Genomic DNA, 20,613 nt, shown 5'->3' with positions numbered 1-20,613 from the left:
CATTCTGTTTGTTTGCACAAGTAAGATTAATGTCGTTCAAACCTCCCTGAGACATCTGAGAATGAAGAGTCTGTTGTTCTGCCCGAGATGTGCTGGACGGCGGAGAGAGAGAGAGAGAGAGAGGAAACGACCGCAGGGTTTATGGAGACAGATGGAGACGTCTGATACAGGCAGCAGCTCCGCTCGCTCAGTAAGGCAGAGCAGAATGAAGGCAAACAGAAGTTTGGACTGATGCCTGTAAGCAGCAGCAGCTTCCTCACGACACAACAGCAGCTTTAACTTGGTATGATGTTAGATCTAAGCAAAGAATTCGTCATATAAAAAGATTTTACAGAGAGAATAAGACGAATTACTTATTTTCTTATACAGATAAAAACCCTAGTGATGACTCATGATCTGTATGAGGAAATGTGTCTGAGAAATTTGTGTAAAAAGTATACATCATATAAAAGTATATATATCTGTACCAGTATCAGTATCACCTTAGCTTTGACATTTTGCTTTAACCTTCCTCTGCAGCACAACAGGAAGCCACATTTCAGAGCTTGAATCGCTGTCGTCACTTTATTTCTCTGCTTTTTTTTATCTTTCATCGAGGGCAAAACATCCCAAAAAGGGGGTATGAACTGTTTTGTTTGGAGCAGCGATCAAGTCAAAATCTTCATGTTTATTTCGTACTTTCTGAGTGTATTACAGAGGAATTGACTAAATGCTTCCTGACCTTAAAGCAAAAGAGAGCACTTAAAAAATTGCTGCTATTAAAGCTTTTCTTTGCCACAAAATAGCTGCACTAATGTGGTGTAATGATGCTAATAAGGTTCCTTTATTTCCAAACTACTGCAGCGCACGATTGCTGCCTCACATTAACGCCACAACCTGAGGAGAAAAGTAGGGCACAAGTGCAGCTCTTTGATTTGCTCGACTCAAAACTGAGTGGCGTTGCCTCAAAAAACAACACCGCTGGAGCTATTTTTAGCAAACGCAGACTCTGGAGTGCTCAGCGAGTTCATTTCATCCAAGGAACAGCAGAGTGTGAATAGTAATAAACCGCTCTCAATGCTTTTTATAGAGGAAGGTTTCCCGTTGTTTGGGAGCTGGGTGACTATAGTCATCAGGCTCAAGTTGAGCAGAGGATTTAACACTCTGCCCTCTTCATAAAGCGACAGGAAGTGCCTCACTGTAAGGTGTGAAAACCATAGAAACAGAGTTATTTCCTCCTTTATCAGATGCAGCTTTACATTAAATAGATCCTTCGCTGATCTTTCAATACTCGTTACACACGTCAGGCTGTTCGGCTTACGTACTCGCTGGTTACTGAGGAATGACTTCGTGTCTCAGACTCATTGAAGTGTCTCACATTAAACCCTTTATTATGCAGACAGCAGTCAGAGCAACTGCTTCTGTTGTCTGACCTTTTCCTTTAAATTAGAATAGTGAGTGTTTATTTGTTTGCCGTCATATCTTGGCAACAGACACTGAAGGCGTGCCGTAGTTGCCACACCGTCTCCTGATTGCAGTAATTGGAGCTCAACCAGACAACTTGGCTCAGAACCTGATTGCTAATGGGCAGTTTAAATGCTTTTTAATTCATCCTTTCAAAGTTACAAATGAGTTAAAACCCCACACAGGTTTTTCAAAGCCTGTTGTCCTTTAGAAAACACAAGTTTGTCAACATCTTATTGACCGTTTCAAACGAGCTTCCGGGCAGAAAAAAGGTTGATTGTATATTGTACACATATGAAAACTGTAAGGATAGTTGTGCTTCCTGAACTTAAAACTAGTTTAAAGTGCTCTTTGGATAGGGACACATTACTGTGCTATGACAATAAAGATATATTTGATGTACAAAAGAGAGTGCTTTGGAGTTTTCTTTGGATTTGTAATATACATGAATTAGATTAAAGCTGCACTTATTAATGTTCTTATATCAGTGACAGATTAAAGGTGGTCTGAAGTGGGTTGGCACAGTGGTACAGTGGTTAGCACTGTCTGGGCCTTTCTGTGTGGTTTGCATGTTCCCCCCGTGCATGCATGGGTTCCCTCCGGGTACTCCAGCTTCCACCCACAGCCCAAAGACATGCTCGTTAGCTTAATTTGTGGCTCTTAATTTCCCGTAGGTGTGACTGTGAGTGTGAAAGGGTGTCAGCCTTGGATTGCCTGGTGACCTGTGCAGGGTGTACCCCTCCTCTCGCCCAATGACAGCTGGGATAGGCTCCAGCCCATGACCCTGCACAGGATAAGCGGCATAGATAATGGATGGATGATGTAGGTTGACTGTAGTGACAAACCCAGTTGTGATTATTATCTGTAGTTCCTCTTAGCTCCATGGAGCGTTTTAGTGTCTTTCAGCTCATTGTTTTGGTTTAACAATCCACAAACTGTCAGTATCAATCTCCGTAGCATTTAATCCACCAGTAAAAGCTCTAAAAAATACTGTGCACTTTCTTCTCAGCAGATAACACAGCAGGCAGCCACAGTTAGCAACTAGCTGGTGAACCTAGCGTAGCATTTAGCTTCTAAATAGACATTATATTTCCCTCAGGAGTCAGAGGAGCTATCGCTATGTGTCTACTGAACGTGTTAATTAGCACATGTAGCTTGTACTTTAGACATGTCATCCTTACTCATCATGTCGACGCACTTTTTACATCTTGTTCGGCTAACCCTCTAAGTGGCAAAAAGAAAAAACTTGCAGTTTTATAGACCCTAATTGTTTCAGAACAAGCTGTTTGATATAAAATATGTGAAGCAGAAAAGGAGCTAAAACGCAACATAAAGTTTAATGGTTATGGGCGGCATAGCAACATAGAGTGATGAGTAATCACAGCCGTATTCACACGTGCTGATTATCTGAGGGAATGTTATGTCTTGAGCTGTCACTTCACGACCGGCTCCGGCTTGCGTTTGAGCTTTAAATAGAAAATTGCCGTCACAGACACAGAAAAGGCAGCTTGTGCGATCGCACCTAAAATGTCATTTGCTGTTACTCATGTCACAAAAGAGACACTGACTTTTACTTTCCTCTGATTGTCTACAGTCTTGTTCCTATCTATTTGTCAAACTCAGGGAGTCGGCTAAAGCAAAGGCAATCTGTGTGCGTGGCTGGTAATAACGTCCTTATGTCCCGTTGGGAGAGTCCAGTATCATTTAGTTTGACTCATAATCCCACCTGTATTCAAACTGCATCATCATTGGAGTATTTTCAAGGATCTTGTATCTTCAGGTTCTGATTGAGTCCAGTGATTTTCAGGAGTTGGACCTGCTAAAAAAAAGCAGAAATTGCTGTACTAAAAAAGAAATCCAATCTCTTCACACTTCACAGAGAGTGAGATCTTTATGCTCGTGTGAGTTGCAGTTTTGACCTTTGACCTTGTGCATTGAATCAAAAATGAGACTGACTCGTCACGACATGTACATCACCTCTGAATGAACCATAATCTGGGCGGTACAGGCTCGGCTGTAACGTTTCACACGTCCTCTCTCTCCCCCCTGGCAGATCTGCACTCCTGACCTGGTGGTCTTCCTGGCCTGCACCAACCACCGCTTGAAGGAGAGGCTGCAGAAACGAGCCGAGCAGCAGGGACGACCGGACGACAACCCCAAGGCCATCGATCGCCGCCTGACCAACTTCAAACAGAACACCATTCCTCTGGTCAAGTACTTCCAGGAGAGGGGCCTTATTGTTACGGTAAGCTGTGTGGTAATGGTGTGTGTGTGTGTGTGTGTGTGTGTGTGTGTGTGTGTGTGTGTGTGTGTGTGTGTGTGTGTGTGTGTGCATTAGAGAGAAAGACCGTCAAGATAATTTACCTGCTTATTTTGAAACCTTATCATATCTATAAATTACACTACATACCGAACCATTCTGCAGTGTATGGTTTACATCCATTGGAAACCTTCAGTGCCAACACAGGAAGTCGTGTGTTTGTCATGTAATGAGACAGGAAGTGAGGTTCTGAGTGGGCGTTTCCAGCTTCTGTGCCTGTAACCCAAGTTAACTTCCTGGCACAGACCAACAGATATACCATGATCATGTCAAATGGGATGGAGTATCAAAGGGGATTGCATATTCTCTCCCAAACCGTTAACTATATTTAAATGACAGTGGAAGTGACAAAGAAAAGATGGATGAAATAAGTAAAAATCCAAAGAAAAAGAAACAAATTTGACGCTCAGATGAAGGCAAACAGTCTAAAAAGGAAAGCGACCGCCAGCGAGGAAAATCAAGAGTTACAACCGGAGCCAACCGTGGACGTCACACATGCAGCACTGTCTGGATATCTGGGATGTGTGCTCCCGCAATTACCATTTATACCGCCATAGGTGCTGCCAGAGATAACAAAACTGAGATATTTAAGATTACCACTTTAAGTCCTGTAAGTTTCAAGGTGGGGCCTCCGTGGATCGGACTTGTTTGTCCAGCACATTCTACAGACGCTCGATTGGATTGAGATCTGGGGAATTCCAAGTCCACACCTTGAACTCGTTGTCATGTTCCTCAAACCATTGCTGAACCATTTTTGCAGAGTGGCAGTCTCTGCTCGATCATCTGTCCAATAAAGGTGAATAAAAGGGCTATTTGTTTGGATGCAAACGTACAGACGTGCCAAGTAATCATGTTCATATAAGTATTCAGATTTATTCAGTATCACCCCTAAAGTATACCCAAAGGGCAGCAGGAGGAGAGCCGAGACAAAGCGCAGGAGGCTCCTGTTTGTTTCGTGAAGTGAAACACAGACTGTCGCTGCTGAAACAGATTACAAAGTGTTAATTGGACACAACTGGGATCTTCATTACATTGTGTGGTTTGATGAAGAGGGGCATCAAGGCACCCTTGGTATTTGTGAGGCGGGTGCTAACAGAGCTATCGGTCCTGCAGCCAAAGGAAGTGGCTGCCCACTCCCCTAGTGGGAGTCTTATTGATCCGTCTGAGCCTCAGCACACTGAATCACTCCTCCTCTGTTACTGTGAGAGAGAGATTGTGTTTGCATGCTTTAAGATTGTCGTCATGGGGAATATTAACGCTCAGGATAATCTCCAGTTGTCACATTAATGTTAGAGAGATTGGAAATGTTATCAGATGTCCTCCAGAAGCCAGAGCTCCAGTCTGTGAGTCAGTGTGCTCTCACGCTCTTTGGCTGTCTGTTGTTCATGAGTGAAAAGAACAACATTGAACCACTCTGGGATTCCACACTGTAAAAACAATTAGTCAGGGTATTATTATTGTCAGTTTAACTACAAGTTAATCAATCAAGTTGTCAATTAGTACTCAATATTTTGTGTATCGGTCATCTCAGTTTTCGACTCTATCCACTGTCCTCTCTCTCGCAATAAAGGCCAAAAAAATCAACCTACAAAAATGATTCGATTGAAATTAAGAATGTGAGTCAAAAGGATACTCTTTACATTATAACAAGTTCACCGAAATATAAATATATACTCTAATTAAGTTGACATGACATGAAATGGCTGCACAGTGCAGTGGTTAGTGCTATCGCCTCACAGTTAGAGGGACCTTTGTTCGCAATTTCTATCCAAAACCCATCTAACTTTCTGCCTCACATAATTTAAGACCCAACAGTCGTTATTCAAGCATTGAACTTAAAGTAATGTTACAGTAGATGGTCTGGTGGTCTCTTTAGAATTTCTTGCAGAGTTGGCCTTCTTTCTGTTTGACAGGTAGGTGCCTCAAACTGGGTAGGACAAGCTAACAAGCTAATGGTAACCGTGATGCTGTCGGTGTTAGCTCGGCGGGGTTGGCATGTTCTCGCACGAGAGAGTGAGAGTGAGCTTCTGGTGATGAAGAGCCCAGGAGGAATGTGTTGTTGACAAAATGCAAGGAAAAATCCTACTCATTATACCTTTAAGTAGTCAGGGTTGTTTCATGTACACTACCGGTCAAAAGTTTGGACACATTTTCTCAGCACAACGGTAACCGTGATGCTATCGGTGTTAGCTTGGCGAGGTGGGCGTGTTCTCGCACGAGAGAGTGAGAGTGAGTTTCTGGTGACGAAGAGCCGAGAAGGAGGGGCCCAGTTTGAATGTGTTGTTGACAAAATGCAATTTACACTAGATAAAATATGCTTTTCCAAATCCTCTCCATATCTCTCCCTCATAATTTTTATATTTACACGTATTTGTTCCACCTAAATTCCTATAGATGTTCAGAGCTGACTCCAGTCCAGTATTAATTAAATAATTCAAACAGGATCTTTAGCATTGTAACACTCTCACTATATCTTGCCTTGGTAGAGTTTCAGTTTGATGAAGATCTCTCATAAAAGATCTCCTGAGGGATGTGTGAGGACTGAATCTTCCAGACAGAATACAGCTCAGTTTTACAATATGTGACTGATTGGGGTCATAAACAACACTTCTATGGCCTGATATTGAAGCCTGTCTAAATTCCCTCTCTCATATCTGCTCTTTTGGTGAAAGATTGTTGTAATAACCTGAGTAAAAATTAATACGGTGAAGGCTTGGAGAGCAGTGCGATCCACTCTTACTTTAATAACTGATACTAATTGATAACAACCCTGATTCTCTGCGGGGTGTCTTAGATCCAGGTTTCAAATCAGATATTAAATCTATTCTGAGAGACACATTAATCAGTATCTGTAATTAAACCAGGGTATTACAACTACAACTACACGGAGTAGATTTATCACATGATCGTTTTCAAATTCAAAAATGAAAAATAGGTCAATGTTGTCTCAAACATTTCTCAAAGTGAGGATTCTTGGGTGAAAGTGCAGACTATCGCTCTTTATACCCGAAAGGATTTGTGTGTCCAACAAAAGGACAACATGAGTATTATTTCCGTGTTGCGGGCCCATAATTTTAATTCATTCTGCAACCATCACTTAAAGGTATAATAAGTAGGATTTTCCTAGAAAAATAAAATATAGACTTTTACAACTATAATATAATATAAATCATCACTTATGGGCCTCTATTCATGTGTGTTGGTGAGTGTGTGCGCGGACCCTTGTGAGACCCTTCCCTCTGCATCTATTCTGTTGTTTTGCTTTGCACGGGACGTTTTCAGGAGGGGCGCTTTTGTGGTTCCCTGAGCCAATCAAAGCGTATAGGTGAGTGTGGGAGTGGTTCAAATTAGCAACTGGGCCCCATTCAGACCGGTGAATGTGGAGAAAGAGCGATGCAGAGTTGGCCTTATTTCTGTTGGACAGGGCGGTGCCTCAAACCGGGTAGGACAAGCTAACAAGCTAACGGTATTCGTGATGCTGTCGGTGTTAGCTTGGCGGGGTTGGCGTGTCCTTGCATGAGAGAGTGAGAGTGAGCTTCTGGTGATGAAGAGCCCAGGAGGAATGTGTTGTTGACAAAATGCAAGGAAAAATCCTACTCATTATACCTTTAAGTAGTCAGGGTTGTTTCATGTATTTCTGTGTGGCCACACTGTGAAGTGTCCGATATGAAAAGCAGAACCTGTTGGGAATGTGGTCATGTCTGCAGTCCTGTATTCCTATTGTTTCCATTACTAATGTGCAGCATAAAATATGTGAATTTTTCCTGCACATTTAAACTTACCATCGGATGCTGAGGCCCGACTCCAGCGTCAGCTGGGATACTAAACTGACTCAAAATGATGTGAGATGTTTGACAGATGAGCCTGCAGAGATTGACGTTTTCTTGACTGTCTATGTGGAGCTTCACAGTGTGGTGTTTCTTTTTTTTTTGTCCAATTGAAAAATAAAAAATGTTCTGAAAAAATAGGGGGAAAGCCTGAGATGGAAGACTGTCATAATAAACTTTATAGAGAGAGCACTTTCCCAAACAGAGGTTATAAACTCTCCAGTGTGGAAAATATCAAGAGGAAAAATAAGGCTAGCAGCTGATGGAGGTCAGGTAAAAGCACAAACAGAATAAAGGGATAAAATACTGCAGCTGTAGTAGTGCCAGGTCATGAAGTCCTTTCTGGGTTCAAAGATTGATTCTAACAATAACAGGCAGCAAACACAGGGAGGTTACAGCCGCTGTAATGTCATCCTCTCTCTTGATTAAAGCCCAGTAGCTGAATTTCTAAAGCAATTCTCTACAATCGTTGTTCAGTGCGACCGTGGCTAAAGCGTTATATTGTCCAAAATAATCTCCCTTATCCACTTCACAAGTAGTTATGAGACTGTTGGGTGTGCTTTTGAGTATTGAAACCTGAGCTGAAGTAAAACTGGAGTTAAATTAAGGCTTCCACAGCCTGCTACCTTTTGTGAATCTCTGCACATCCTCGCTGCGTCCCCTGTGGAGACGACTTAATTAAGACACACTGAGTGAACATTTGTGCAGCCCTGTGTTTCATAAGTGAAGGCGTGTGAGGGTGCAGTCTTTTGTTTTTGCTGTAAAAATTGTCTAAAACTTGCAAACATTATGCAACCACTTATGTAACCTCATAAATGTTTAAGCAGGTTTCAAATCAACATCTTTTAGGATTTGCTGCAGAAGTGTTCTTGTATGCATCAGTCCAGAGCGAAAAAGACAAGATTGAAGATTGGCCAAGATAATACAGTAATTATGATTTATGTACTTTTAACAGGGGTCTGTAAATCTTTTGAAAAATGCCCTGAAGACCCTGATACTCATTTTCTTAATCAGCTTATCACTGTGTATGATAGCGTCTTATATGAACACACTAATTTCTGCTTAAAAAGAGAACAATTACAACATTTTTCCATATGTTTGTTTCTGTCTCGGCTGTCTCACGACAACTGTCATCACATTTAATCACAATTTGATGATGACAGATGTACCACTGTTGTTGCCTGTCCCCAACTTTTTGAGCAGTATCCAGGGAAGTTGTTTCTACACTCAAACTTTGATCGTTGTTTATTCAGTAACAGACTTTAAAGCTCCTCTCCAGTGAAAATCAAGTGTTTAACCTTGTTAACATCTTCATGTGCTACAAGACATATAAGGGATAACATGAGCAGTCATCTCCGTGGCTGGGCCTGTCTGCTTTTAAACTGCAGCGTACCAAGGACAGGCTGAACAACACGTTTTCAGATTGGCAGGTTTGAGACGTCACAAACCTAAGGAGCCAATCCCGTTAATGGACGGGGCGACGCTATGCATATCATTATGTGTAACCTATGGCAACTTCGGCGAGCTGTAACCGTCATCGTAATTTTTGCAATCTTACTGACTACTAATGTTAATGTTGCGGCTACTAATTACCATATTTCAAGCTAAGTTTCAACAAGTTGCCACTAAACGATGGCAGAGACGTGTTTTGTTTGGCGGTTGGGAATTTGCATAGTGGGCGGAGACTATGCAGATTCTGGAATTTTTAATGAGGAAGAAGGAGGAGATGCCTTGGGAGGATTTTCATTTTACAAACACATCAGACACAATTTATTATTTCAAGCAGAGCATTTTATATGTCTTACAACATGACTGGAGCTGCTCTTTAAAGATATAGAGAATTATAAAACAGTTACTTCCGACCACGTAATCTGATTGGACAAGAGGCATTCTATGAGTGGTGATATAGAGAACAACATCACTGGGACTTTTCACTCTGTGTATCACTCCCCTCAGCCAGGTGTTCTGAATACTGTTAATTAACATTACAGCAGACCGTGTACGTTGACATTGATCAAGCTGGTACCTCTGAATCACACAGCAGACTCTTATTTCACTGGTTGATGATCAATTCAACAAACAGATACATGTACATGATAAAAAACAGCTGATCTGTGGTAACCTGGAGACACGGAGTGCAGGAGAATGTTTGGGTTGCTTGGCAACAAGAGTCCAGTTTCAGTTAAGTGGTGGAACTAGTTGAGTTGGTGGAGCAAAAATAATAATCTGTTGTTGATTGTTACGGTTTACTACTATTTGCCGCTTGTATAAGTGTTGTATAAAAGCATTGTCACACTCGATGTGTCTCAGCTGTGATTATCTGCGGCCTCGAGCCTACGATGGAATCACAGCCAAGATAATAATAAGTAGCCTACAACATCACTCCCTCTTGTGTGATACTGCTTAAATTGCTATTACAATACTGATATTGTAAATACGATGTGTTTTAAAACAGTTCCTGGTCCCTTTATAGATGTACTATTGTTAGATTAGGAGGTATGCATTATTGTTCTCGACTGTAGTTTCTGGCGGGTGTAAATCAGTTGACTTTTTATTTCAGCCACAAAGAACAGAAATTACATTTAAAGCCCCAAAACCAAGCAAAGCCCTGACCTGTTGTGGTTCTTTAAAAACACCAGGGGTTTAACCAATTTCCTCTCCTTCCAAACCTGTGAATGAAAGAAGTCTTCCGTCCTCCCCTCAGGTGATTTGAACAATTTGAGAGCCCATCAGTGGAGCGTCCCTCCTGTGAATTGCTGTCACCACTCTCTTTGTGGCGTCGTCAGGCGCTCACAGCGAGTCTCAGACACACGCGATACTCAACAGGTTCCTTCTTGCTCATCATCGTTACAATCACACAGGCCTGACGCCCTGAAAAACAAAGGCTGACACGGTCTGAAGCGCTCTTAAAAAACACCTTCATGACAAATGATGTGTGCTGAACACTTGGGCAGAAATCATAGGAGCCGTGTTTACAGATCTTTGTTTACAGCAGATGAGTGGAGTCTCAGGGAGGGGTGGTGGCTTTAGAGCTCTCTGGAGTGTGGAAGAGTGTCTTTGCTTCTCACAACACGGCATTGCTTTGTTAGAGATTTGATCCCACAGAGACACTGAGCTGCTGTGGCTAATGGTTAATTCTAAGCAGAGGAAAGATTAACACCGTGGTTCATGAAAGGATAGAACCATACACCTGTGTTATTGATTATTGGTCCCCCTCCCAAGGGTCTAATGTGTCACTTAATGGTACATTCTTAAATGGAGGAAGTACTAGTACGATGTTAGCTTAAAGCTCCCGTGAGCAGTTTTTCGCTGGTTATGAAACAGACTGAAATTAATTCTGATGACTCTATATGACCTACAAAAGCAAACCAGACCATCAGCGACAAGATTTATTATTTCTATATAGTTATCTTTAATGCCTTAAACTGCTGGTAGGGGGGTAGGCGTCAGGTGAAGCGATTAACTGCACGCTGCCTGTTTACATTTTCCAGGGCCAACATTTAAAGTGAGTGATACATATGACTGTTAAAAGAAAACAGAATGAGATTTAAAAAACACCACTTCAGCATGTACAGGACAAAATCAGCAAAGAGATAAGAGGTACAGGTTTGTCCACAGGGGGCGCCAAAATCAACACAAACCGAAAGTTCCTCACAGGAGCTTTAAAAACAGACATCTTACTCTGGATCAGAATTTGAATCATACAAGCCTTAGTATTACCCAGATAGTAGAACTGGTGTCGAAATAAGTAAGTAAAGATTTAAAACATTTCAAAATAAAGTTCTTCATTGCATTTTACTTCTTTTAAATTAACTGTTTTTGACAACAAGTCCATGTTCATGATGTCATTTCGGTCAAAGCGTTTGATATTTACATGAACATGAGAATAAATCTGCTTTTACAGATGTAGGTTAAGTATGTGAAATTTGCACTGTGGAAGTATAAAATAAATGTACAGCAGAGATAATTATATGGCATACGACAGTCCATCCATCCATCCATTATCTATACCGATTATCCTGTTCAGGGTCGTGGGGGCCGATCCCAGCTGTCATTGGGCGAGAGGCGGGGTACATCCTGGTCTGATCACCAGTCAATCACGGGGCTGACACATAGGGACAGACAACCTTTCATACTCACATTCACACCTACTGGCAATTTAGAGTCATCAATTAACCCAATGAGCATGTCTTTGGACTGTGGGAAGAAAGCCGGAGTACCCGGAGAGAACCGCCGTATGCACGGGGAGAACGCACAAACTCCACGTAGAAAGGCCCACTACGTCTGAACCTTCTAGCTGTGAGGCGACAGCGATATAAAGTGGTTGTGCAATAGATCTGCATATCACAAAAGTCTTTAATAAACTAAAACAAAACTTAGAACTTGTTTGTAAGATTTGTGAACAGAAAGTAGCGAGAGCACGACAGGTTTTAAAGATCAGATTGTGATTGGTTCCTCCTGCTCTTCAGTGATCATCCCAGGAGAACTCACTAGTTAATCCACTCAGACGCCTAAGTGTTTTCTTTCAGCAGAAGTCTTTAGTGTCATTTTATTGGACCTGACATTTATAAGTGAAAGGATAACTATAAGACGGATCACAATGACTCATTTCTGCACATCATCGCCGCTGAATAAGACTGACTGAGTCGTCATCACACACGACAGTGAGTCGGCTCTTTCTCAGCGTGTCATTGTATTAGCTCGTCCTATTTCTGTCATTGTTAGAACTTTTTCTGACGTAAAATTGCTCAGCGGTTTTATTTTGAGCTAAAAAACGCACATTTTTTCTTCATCTGAAACATGACAGAGAGTTGGCGTCTCAGACGCTGCGCTGATAACAAATGAAGGTGTGTTTCTTCACGCAGGATGACTCAGCTTATAACACACACACCTTCACAACAAAGTCTGACCGGAAATTGCAGCGGGCAGAGATAATTGTTTGTTGTGGCCTCTGCTGAAGCCGCGGTGTCATTTTAGGAAAGACGAGCGGCTCTAATTAAATCTTCCCTGAGTGAGTTCAGCTTCCTGCCCACATGCTGCGAGATGCCGCGCAGATACACACAAACAAAGACACCTCGACATGTCTCGCTGGACCGCTTATCTCTCCAGGGATGTTTACAAAGTATTTCTTCATTACTCCTGAAATATAAATGAGATAGTGGCATTGTGAAAGTCAGTATAAGTATGACCAGAATTTCAATGAATCTCCCACTTTCAAAATAAATCGGAATATTCTGTAATTGGAACACGTCTTACTCGCTTCAGAATATGGCGGTCTAACACTGCGGTGGCACGTGCAGGTCTCCAAGGCAAAGTGTGGTTAGATATTCAAAATAAAGCACAATAGTGGACCCTCAGATGGAAGTAAAATCAGTCCTTACACCTGGATCCCACAGGACCCATGTCCGCCGCGTTCCGTCTGCGCCGCCACAGTTCTGGTCCGTCAGACGGCGCGAGGCCTTGCCCCCAGGAAGCGTGTCTGATCCGCAGCGCAGCGGAGCGTTGGCCCAAGCAGCTGGGTTCGCGAGATCACGCGATAACATCAATGTCAAACAGAGCAGCACAAACAACAGTTCAAGTTGCACCTCCGAGGTTGATTATCTGCTCATTTGGAGATCACTCAGTGATTTTATTGCTTCCACCACTGCTGTGTACACTACTTAATTAAAAGTGTTCTTTTTTCAAGATTTCAGTGTGTTGTTGTTATAAAAATGGAAAAAAAACGGGAGTCTGCACCAGTCTGTACATGGTGTTTTATTTTGAAATGACCGGATGCTGTATGCTGTTTTCGTGTGTGACTTCCTGTTTGGAACGATCTGCTCTGTTCAGTTTGACGCGTGCTTGAAGTGGTCTCCGTCAAAAATAGACCGGGCACATATCTTTAGCGGAGCAGAGCGGAGAGACGCTTCTGGGACGCGCCAGAGACGGGCGTGCTGTGAAATCACGAGCATTGACTTGAATGGGCGCGATCGACTCCGGAGGTCGCGCCGCAAAAGGAACGTGCCGGAGACGGACCCTGTGGAATTTGAGGGTTTCCAAAGTTCTTGACGGTGAAGAATATGCAAACAAATATGAAAAAGGGGGGAGGCTAGGTCAAAGTCCCAAAAACATCTAGATGATCAAAAACCAGGAATCCAGGAGGGAACTAGAGGCTACAATGCTCGAGGCCTAAGACAAGCTGTCACACGTATTAAATACAATCGGGGAAGAAAATTACACTTGGCGGGAAACACGAGAGGGCAGGAAGTGGAGGATCCATCACTGCCCCAAGTGGACTATACTAGCTGACTTCAACAGGCACAAAACAATGAGCAAGTGACAGCAGCCACAAATGATGTTGGGAATCATTTCTACAGGTTGGTCCTCTGACCAAGCTGTCGTATTTGACGTCTAAAATATGTGCTCTTTTATATCTCATTGTGTTTGTATCTTTTTGCATCTCTTCTCTTTTGTCCGTCCTCCTCAGAGACATTGAGCTTTGTAACAGCCATAAAACTATTGACATCAGAATTTCTTTCAGCTCAAACTCTTAAAGGACTTCACATACATTTGTTCGGCTGATCAAACAGACGACACTGAATGCGTCAGACATCTTTCAGAAAAGAGTTGATGATGTCTCAAAGCTCAAAACTCCTCTGATTGATCTTCTTCCTTTCATCTACGTGTTTGAAATCTTTTGAGATTTTCATGAGGGCTTTTACTGAGCTTCAGTGTGTCAGTGGACTTCATGAAAACATGCATCTCTTTATACTTTATATGTTCTGCACATGAGGGTAAAACTTTTCCTTGGATGAGACATTTTGTCTTGTTACTTCTTTCCTCTGTGGAGCTGCACACCCTGATTATACTATAGACCAGAGATGTGGACGTGAGACTTGGTGACTTGGGCTCAAGTCGACTCGAGTCACTGTTTTGTTGACTTGCGACTTGACTTGACAAAAAATAAATTACTTGAGACTTGACTTGGACTTGCAAGCTAATGACTTGAGACTTGACTTGAGGCATGAGGACTTGGATGACTTGCATGTGTTCATTATTTTGAATGTTAGCTGTTAAATATTAAATGATATAATTCCTTGTTGTCAAGTTTCTATCAAGTATGTATGCAGCGCAAACTGGGAGTCATGATTGCATGACTGGCTGTCAGTCAAACTCCTCGCTATGGCAACATCCAACATCAAACCTGACTTGATTTGACTTGATTTGACTTGACTTGACTTGCCCATGAAAAAATGACTCGAGACTTACTTGGGACTTGCGCAAAGATGACTTGGTCACAACACTGCTAATGACTATTAATGGCTGAAGATGTCACTTTTCTCTTTGCCAAGTTTAGGATTTATTTGACCCTCCTGTCGTGTTCGTTTCTCCCCCCTTACTTTGGTGCTCCTGGTCAAATTTGACCGCTCTGTTTTAACTGCTCTTACATGAATACAAAGACGAATGTTTAACATGAATAACTGCAGTGAATACACAAAGAATAGACACTGAAACGTATTCCAAAATCTCTGAGACATCCTCCTCTATCTCTGGCTCAACTTCAATCTCTTCTTCATCTGGCTCAAACATTGTTGAGTCTGAAATGTGTCCTCGTGGGGGAATGTGTGGGGGTGAATGGGGATGTCATTTTTGACCGCAGGTGTTACAAAGTTGACTTAACTACTCAAAATTCACTAAAAGTGGTGATCAGCAATTTTATTTGTTCAAATACTTCATGTGGAGGATATCATAAGACCTTGATCCTATCTTCAGCTGTCCTATCAATTAAAGGCAAAAAGCGTGGATTTGCACCTTATACACATTCTGTATTTCATATCTACACTCTTTCCCACTTTGTCCTGCACAAGAGTCTTCCGACAGTTACATTACAGACAGCGAACACACGTGGAAATAAACATGATGGATGAGTTCAAATATTGCACGGAGCGATCTCATTGATGGCTGATTCCTTGCCCTCTGCATGAAGAGACACTCAGTCCTCCACAGGAGCTTTTCTCCCAAAAAGTTGAAGCCGCTAATCCGTCCTTGCAAAGTGACACTTTTCTCCTAAGAGTCGTCTTGTGGAGTATAAAAGGATTATACGGAGCCTCTCTGTTGAAGAGGAACACATTTGGGTCCTAAAAGACACTGCAGTGTAAGAGCAGGCGGTGTTTTTGGTTCATGAGGTCTGAGTACCCTGATGGGTTTATTTGACTGTAACAGCCTCGGGGGAATCCTCAGTTTGAGCCCCTCTTCTTCCCTGCTGCAGGTGGACTCTTGGGACCCTCGAGGGAACCCATAGAGTAGGCAGCAGACACTGGTGTCTGTTTTTAGGTTGCTACCATGGAAAACACCAGAGGAAGCTGGTTGTTGTTGCTCCTTATCTCACATTTCTCTTGACCTCTAGTTCCCATGTTTTCACATTGATTTATTAACTCAGTCGAGGAAGTAGGACTGAAGAGAATCAAACGTTTGAAGTCCAGTCCGTACGTTTTTTCTGTATGCACAGTGAGGCCGCCCTTTCAGCAGCCGATGAGAGCAGAGGAAGGGCCAAAGAGCAGATCAGGGAGGAGGAGAAGTCTGCCTCATTCTTCATGCTCAATTTGCGAGTACTGTACGTGTGAAGAAAGACAGCCGGCCTCCGAGAAATCTGAACGAGACAGATTGATACAGAAAGAAGGATAATCAATCTGCTGTTGCTGAAGCTTCCTGTGTGTGTGTGGAATACAAAATAAGCAAGAGTGTCACAGCTCGTTTCATGTGTTGGATCTCATAATGAGTCTCATTCTGGATGTCGCGCCGGTTTAACAGACAGAGCAGCGTGTCCGGGGTGCTTGTGATGTCGCAGCTTCAGGCCGTGGCTTCTGTGTTCGCCTTTAATCTGAATGAATGAACGGAGAATCAAAGGTGACTTTTTGTTTTCAGTTGGATGCCGACCGAGACGAAGAGGAGGTCTTCTGCGACATCAGCATGACTTTGGACAACAAGCTGTTTCCCTCCAAGGAGCCGGCAGCAGGTGAGATGAACGCTCTCATTTTGAAATGTAACTATTATTTAATGGTCCGTTCAACTCTGCTAACTCGATCTTTATCTCCACTATTCATTTACTCAAATTATTAGTTACTTTGCATAATTACATTAACAATATATAATTTGCAGTATTACAGACCGGGTGTCTGTGGCGACTTTGCGGAAAAAATCACAAGCGGCGCCCAGTTAGTGACGTGTTTTCCATCAGCCAGCAGTGGTTGGTCTGCCAGAGAAGGTAGGCGGAGCTAAGCGGCTGCTTTTCCGGTCTCTGCAAGTGTTGCGAGTAAACAGTAATCTACTATGGCTGAACAAACAAAGAAAAGATGGATGACGACAGATACAACTTCAAAAATAAGTGAAAATCCAAAGAAAAAGAAACAAACTCGACGCTCAGATGAAGGCAAACTGTCTAAAAAGGAAAGCGACCGTCAGCGAGGAAAATCAAGAGTTACAGCCGGAGCCAACAGTGGACGTTACACATGTGACACTGTCTGGATATCTGGGAAGTGTGCTCCCGCAATTACCGTTTATCGCCATAGGTGGCGCCAAAGAGAATTGAACTGAGATGACCACTTGAATCAGAAGCCAAATATGGAAAATAAAATGGGTGTAACGTGAGCTGACCCGCTGTACCTCGTCAGCAGCCTTGCAGCAGCGTTGTGGACCATTTGTAGACGGTCGAGGGAGGACTTACTGAGGTAGGTGAGAAGGAAATTGTAATAGTCAAGCTGGGAAGAGACAAAAAGCATGGATAAGCATCTCGGACTCAGCTCGTGAGATGACAGATTTTAATTTAGCAAAGTTTCTTAAGTGAAAAAAACATCGCCTGATCAAATAGGACAACAAGATTTTGCAAGATGTAATAATACATTATTATTCTGCAAAACAAGAACTTATTGGTTTATTATGTTCATGATACTTTTAGCCAACAGCTTGAGTCCAGTGAATATTATTAAATATGATATATTATAACTTCTTCCACTGCTGTAAACATGTAGTAAATGTTACACAGCTTCATTTAGCAGCCAGCGTTAGATAGAAAACAAAGGTTTCAGGATGGGTTTGTTGAGACTAGGTGATAACAAACACAGGCCTCATTATGTCAGACTGTAGACTGTAGATGTGGTGCCTGTATGCATAATGTAGTAGGAGGCTTTCTTTACAGCAGCTATGGGCCTAATGATGATGAACAGGCATCCTCAGGGGTTTAATTGGTCCGTGTGTGCAGGGTCGACGCTTCTCCAAAAATAGTCCACATTCATAGCCCGACTCTCTGGAGACGGCACAGCAGCCAGTTAAGGCGCGTTCGCCACCCTGTGTGACAATTACAGAATCAACAAGGTTAAAATCAGTCTGATGCAGTGACTGACTCTGCAGGTGTTCCTCCCGTGATTTCACATGTCAAAGAGATCATAAAGTATCTCCCTAACTCACTACACTTTGATTCTACTTCTGCTACCTTTGACTGGTCTAGTCGTCACATGTAACATCTCTTTATAAAGGAGCAAAGATAATTTCCATTCAGTTCAAACTTTCTTTTTAATCCCACCAGCTGGAATTTGTTTAGAGCAGCTTGTACACGAAAGACAAAAACAACACAGCGACATACAGACAACAATAAAAGAAAAATCATACTGAGATTAAATGGCAAAAAGAAGAAAGAAAAAATTAGAAGGAAAAAAATGGCAGTAGACCCGGGTAATTATCGGCTCCGATCGGCATTGATGGGAACACAAAACCTGTGTTGGCACGCTAATCTCCACCCCCTTTCTGACATGATGCTATGCTCCGTCGGTAACTTCTTGTCATCTCAGCTACAAATCCCGCCCATCTCCGTCCGAGCAGCGCTCGAACATCGTTACAAATTTGTTGTGCCTTAAACCTGCATTCTTTCTAATGGCCAGCAGGGGCGACTCCACCGGTTGCAAAAATAAAACCACATAGGAAATGACCCCACTTCTTTATCACTCACTACACATTTTCCTGATTAGTTTATGTTCTCAGTTGCGAATTTAAAGTCATTTTCAACACAGCGTGATGTGGACGTTGTAAGTTGTGGTCAATTTTGGAGTTAATTGACAAGACTTCCTTTTCATGCGCTGCGCCGAGTTTGATAAACAGTCTGAATGAGTAATACACACAATAAAGACCTGACCACCATAACATCTTCACTGGTTACTGCAGGTCTTCCCAGGTCTGAAAAACCTGCGTCAACACGCTAAATTTAGGTGAGAAAGGGGTGTATTTGGGCCGCTGTTGGCTCAGTGGTAGAGTGGATCATCTTTCAATCGGAAGGTTGACAGTTCGATCCCTGACTGCTGCAGTCACATGCCGAAGTGTCCTTGGGCAAGACACTGAACCCCAAATTGCTCCTGAAGGCAGAGCCATCAATGTGAGTGTGAAAGGGTGAATGTGACATGTAGTGTAAAAGCTCTTTGAGTGGTTTAAAGAAAAAAGAAAAGCACTTTATTAGTGCAGTCCATTTATTTTGTGGAGCTACTTTTCGGCCTTCCCTGTATTTGGTGAATAAGCCGGTGTGCTGATGAGATGCTGGGCTGCATGTCTGACATTTAATCATCCTGGAAGAAGCGTCCCTCCTTCGTTGCTTCCTTCTTGGGTTCCTCCGCTGCGTTCGCCTGATTTTAATAATTAGTCTTTCAGGTCGGCGTTGAGGCTCCAGGTTTAGAGGTCTTAAATTGTACTCACTAAAGAGCTCTCTAAGAACAACCTGTTTTCTCTGCTTTATAAATAAACTTGACTTGGCTTGTTTCATGCTTCATGCCTCATTATGTGGTGCCACACAGCTCGTTCGCAGCGTGCAACGCAGCAGGAAGCCGCGTAGGAACGGGAGGAGTACATTCTGAACATCGTGATTAGTAACAGTAACATTTTCCTTCTTTTAAAGCATCGCATTCGGTTTGTCTTTTTGTGATGAAGGGAAGAACGTGGAGCCGATTTGCTTCTAAAATTTCTAAAACCAGAACCTTCGTGTCAGGAGGTGCAGAATCGCCACGAGAGGACATATGGCGCATCAAAGACGCCCCGCAGGAGGGAATATGTTTAGCTGCAGTGTTTGTCTGAAAATGATAATTTCAAATGTGTGACAGCATGAAAGCAGCCCCAGAGAGGACAGTTTGGATGCAGCATCATTGTTTTCATCACCCACAAATCATCCAGTTTGTCAGCTCCTCTGCAGGATCTGTTCATCGTGTTATAAAGGCTGCCGCATAACAAGACTGGGGCTCACATTCCCAGTGATCCCTGACATCCAAATTGCTGTTCGCTACTTGACGGCCGCCTGCACCTCCTCCACTAACACTTGAGAGCAGTCTGCTTAATGACACGACACTGAAACATCAAACACATGAAGGTATATAACACTTACAGGATGATACATAAAGCTGCAAAATCACTAAAATAGATGCTCGGAAAGATGAGACGTTTAAGGTCATATCAAGAAATAAGAAATTAATCACTCCATGTCAGCAGCAAGGCGGTTTGTCCTCTTTATTTTTGCTAAAGGTGGACGAATCGAATTATTTTGCTCCACAGGTTACAAACAACTGAAGGAATAATTCTTATTCAGTGCAGAGCCGACAGGGAGAGCTTCTCATAGAGGTTCCACTTACATACAGCAGTCATGTAGCTGCACTTTGCATTTAAGAGCAGTGTGACATCTTTACATTTGTCAAGATGGCTGTCTGCGTGTGTTTTCTGTTCCACTCAGGAATAAAAAGAAAGAACATCTTGAGTGGAGTGCAACGAGAGGACGAGTAAAGGGTCTATTTCAGCTCCAATGTATGTGAGAGAAATTGGAAAATCTGGGTCACAGGCATAGACATGCTTCAAAGGTGAAGCCACTGCAGGCGTGCCTTAAACCTGCATCCTTTCTAATGGCCAGCAGGGGGCAACTCCACAGGATGCAAAAATAAAACCACACAGGAAATGACCCCATTGATTGATCACTTAGTACACATTTTTTAGTTTATGTTCTCAGTGGCTAGTTTATAAAGT

General features: G+C 42.6%; 1 protein-coding gene across 1 annotated transcript in view; it reads left to right on the top strand.

Moving 5' to 3' along the window:
- ak5 (adenylate kinase 5) overlaps positions 1-20,613 on the top strand; it is a 95,362-nt gene that overhangs the window by 31,903 nt on the left and 42,846 nt on the right. The window contains exons 6-7 of the mRNA XM_069685418.1: positions 3,497-3,688; positions 16,495-16,585. Of these exons, the coding sequence (XP_069541519.1) occupies positions 3,497-3,688; positions 16,495-16,585 (283 nt within the window). The remainder of the gene's footprint in view (positions 1-3,496; positions 3,689-16,494; positions 16,586-20,613) is intronic.

This window comes from Semicossyphus pulcher, unplaced genomic scaffold (genome assembly GCF_022749685.1).
Source record: "Semicossyphus pulcher isolate SPU_LCO1_2020_fin unplaced genomic scaffold, fSemPul1.0.p SCAF_7, whole genome shotgun sequence".
In the NCBI taxonomy this organism is placed as follows: Eukaryota; Metazoa; Chordata; class Actinopteri; order Labriformes; family Labridae; genus Semicossyphus; species Semicossyphus pulcher.
The sequence above is the reverse complement of the archived record's forward strand: the minus strand, read 5'-3'. Positions and strand labels throughout refer to the sequence as shown.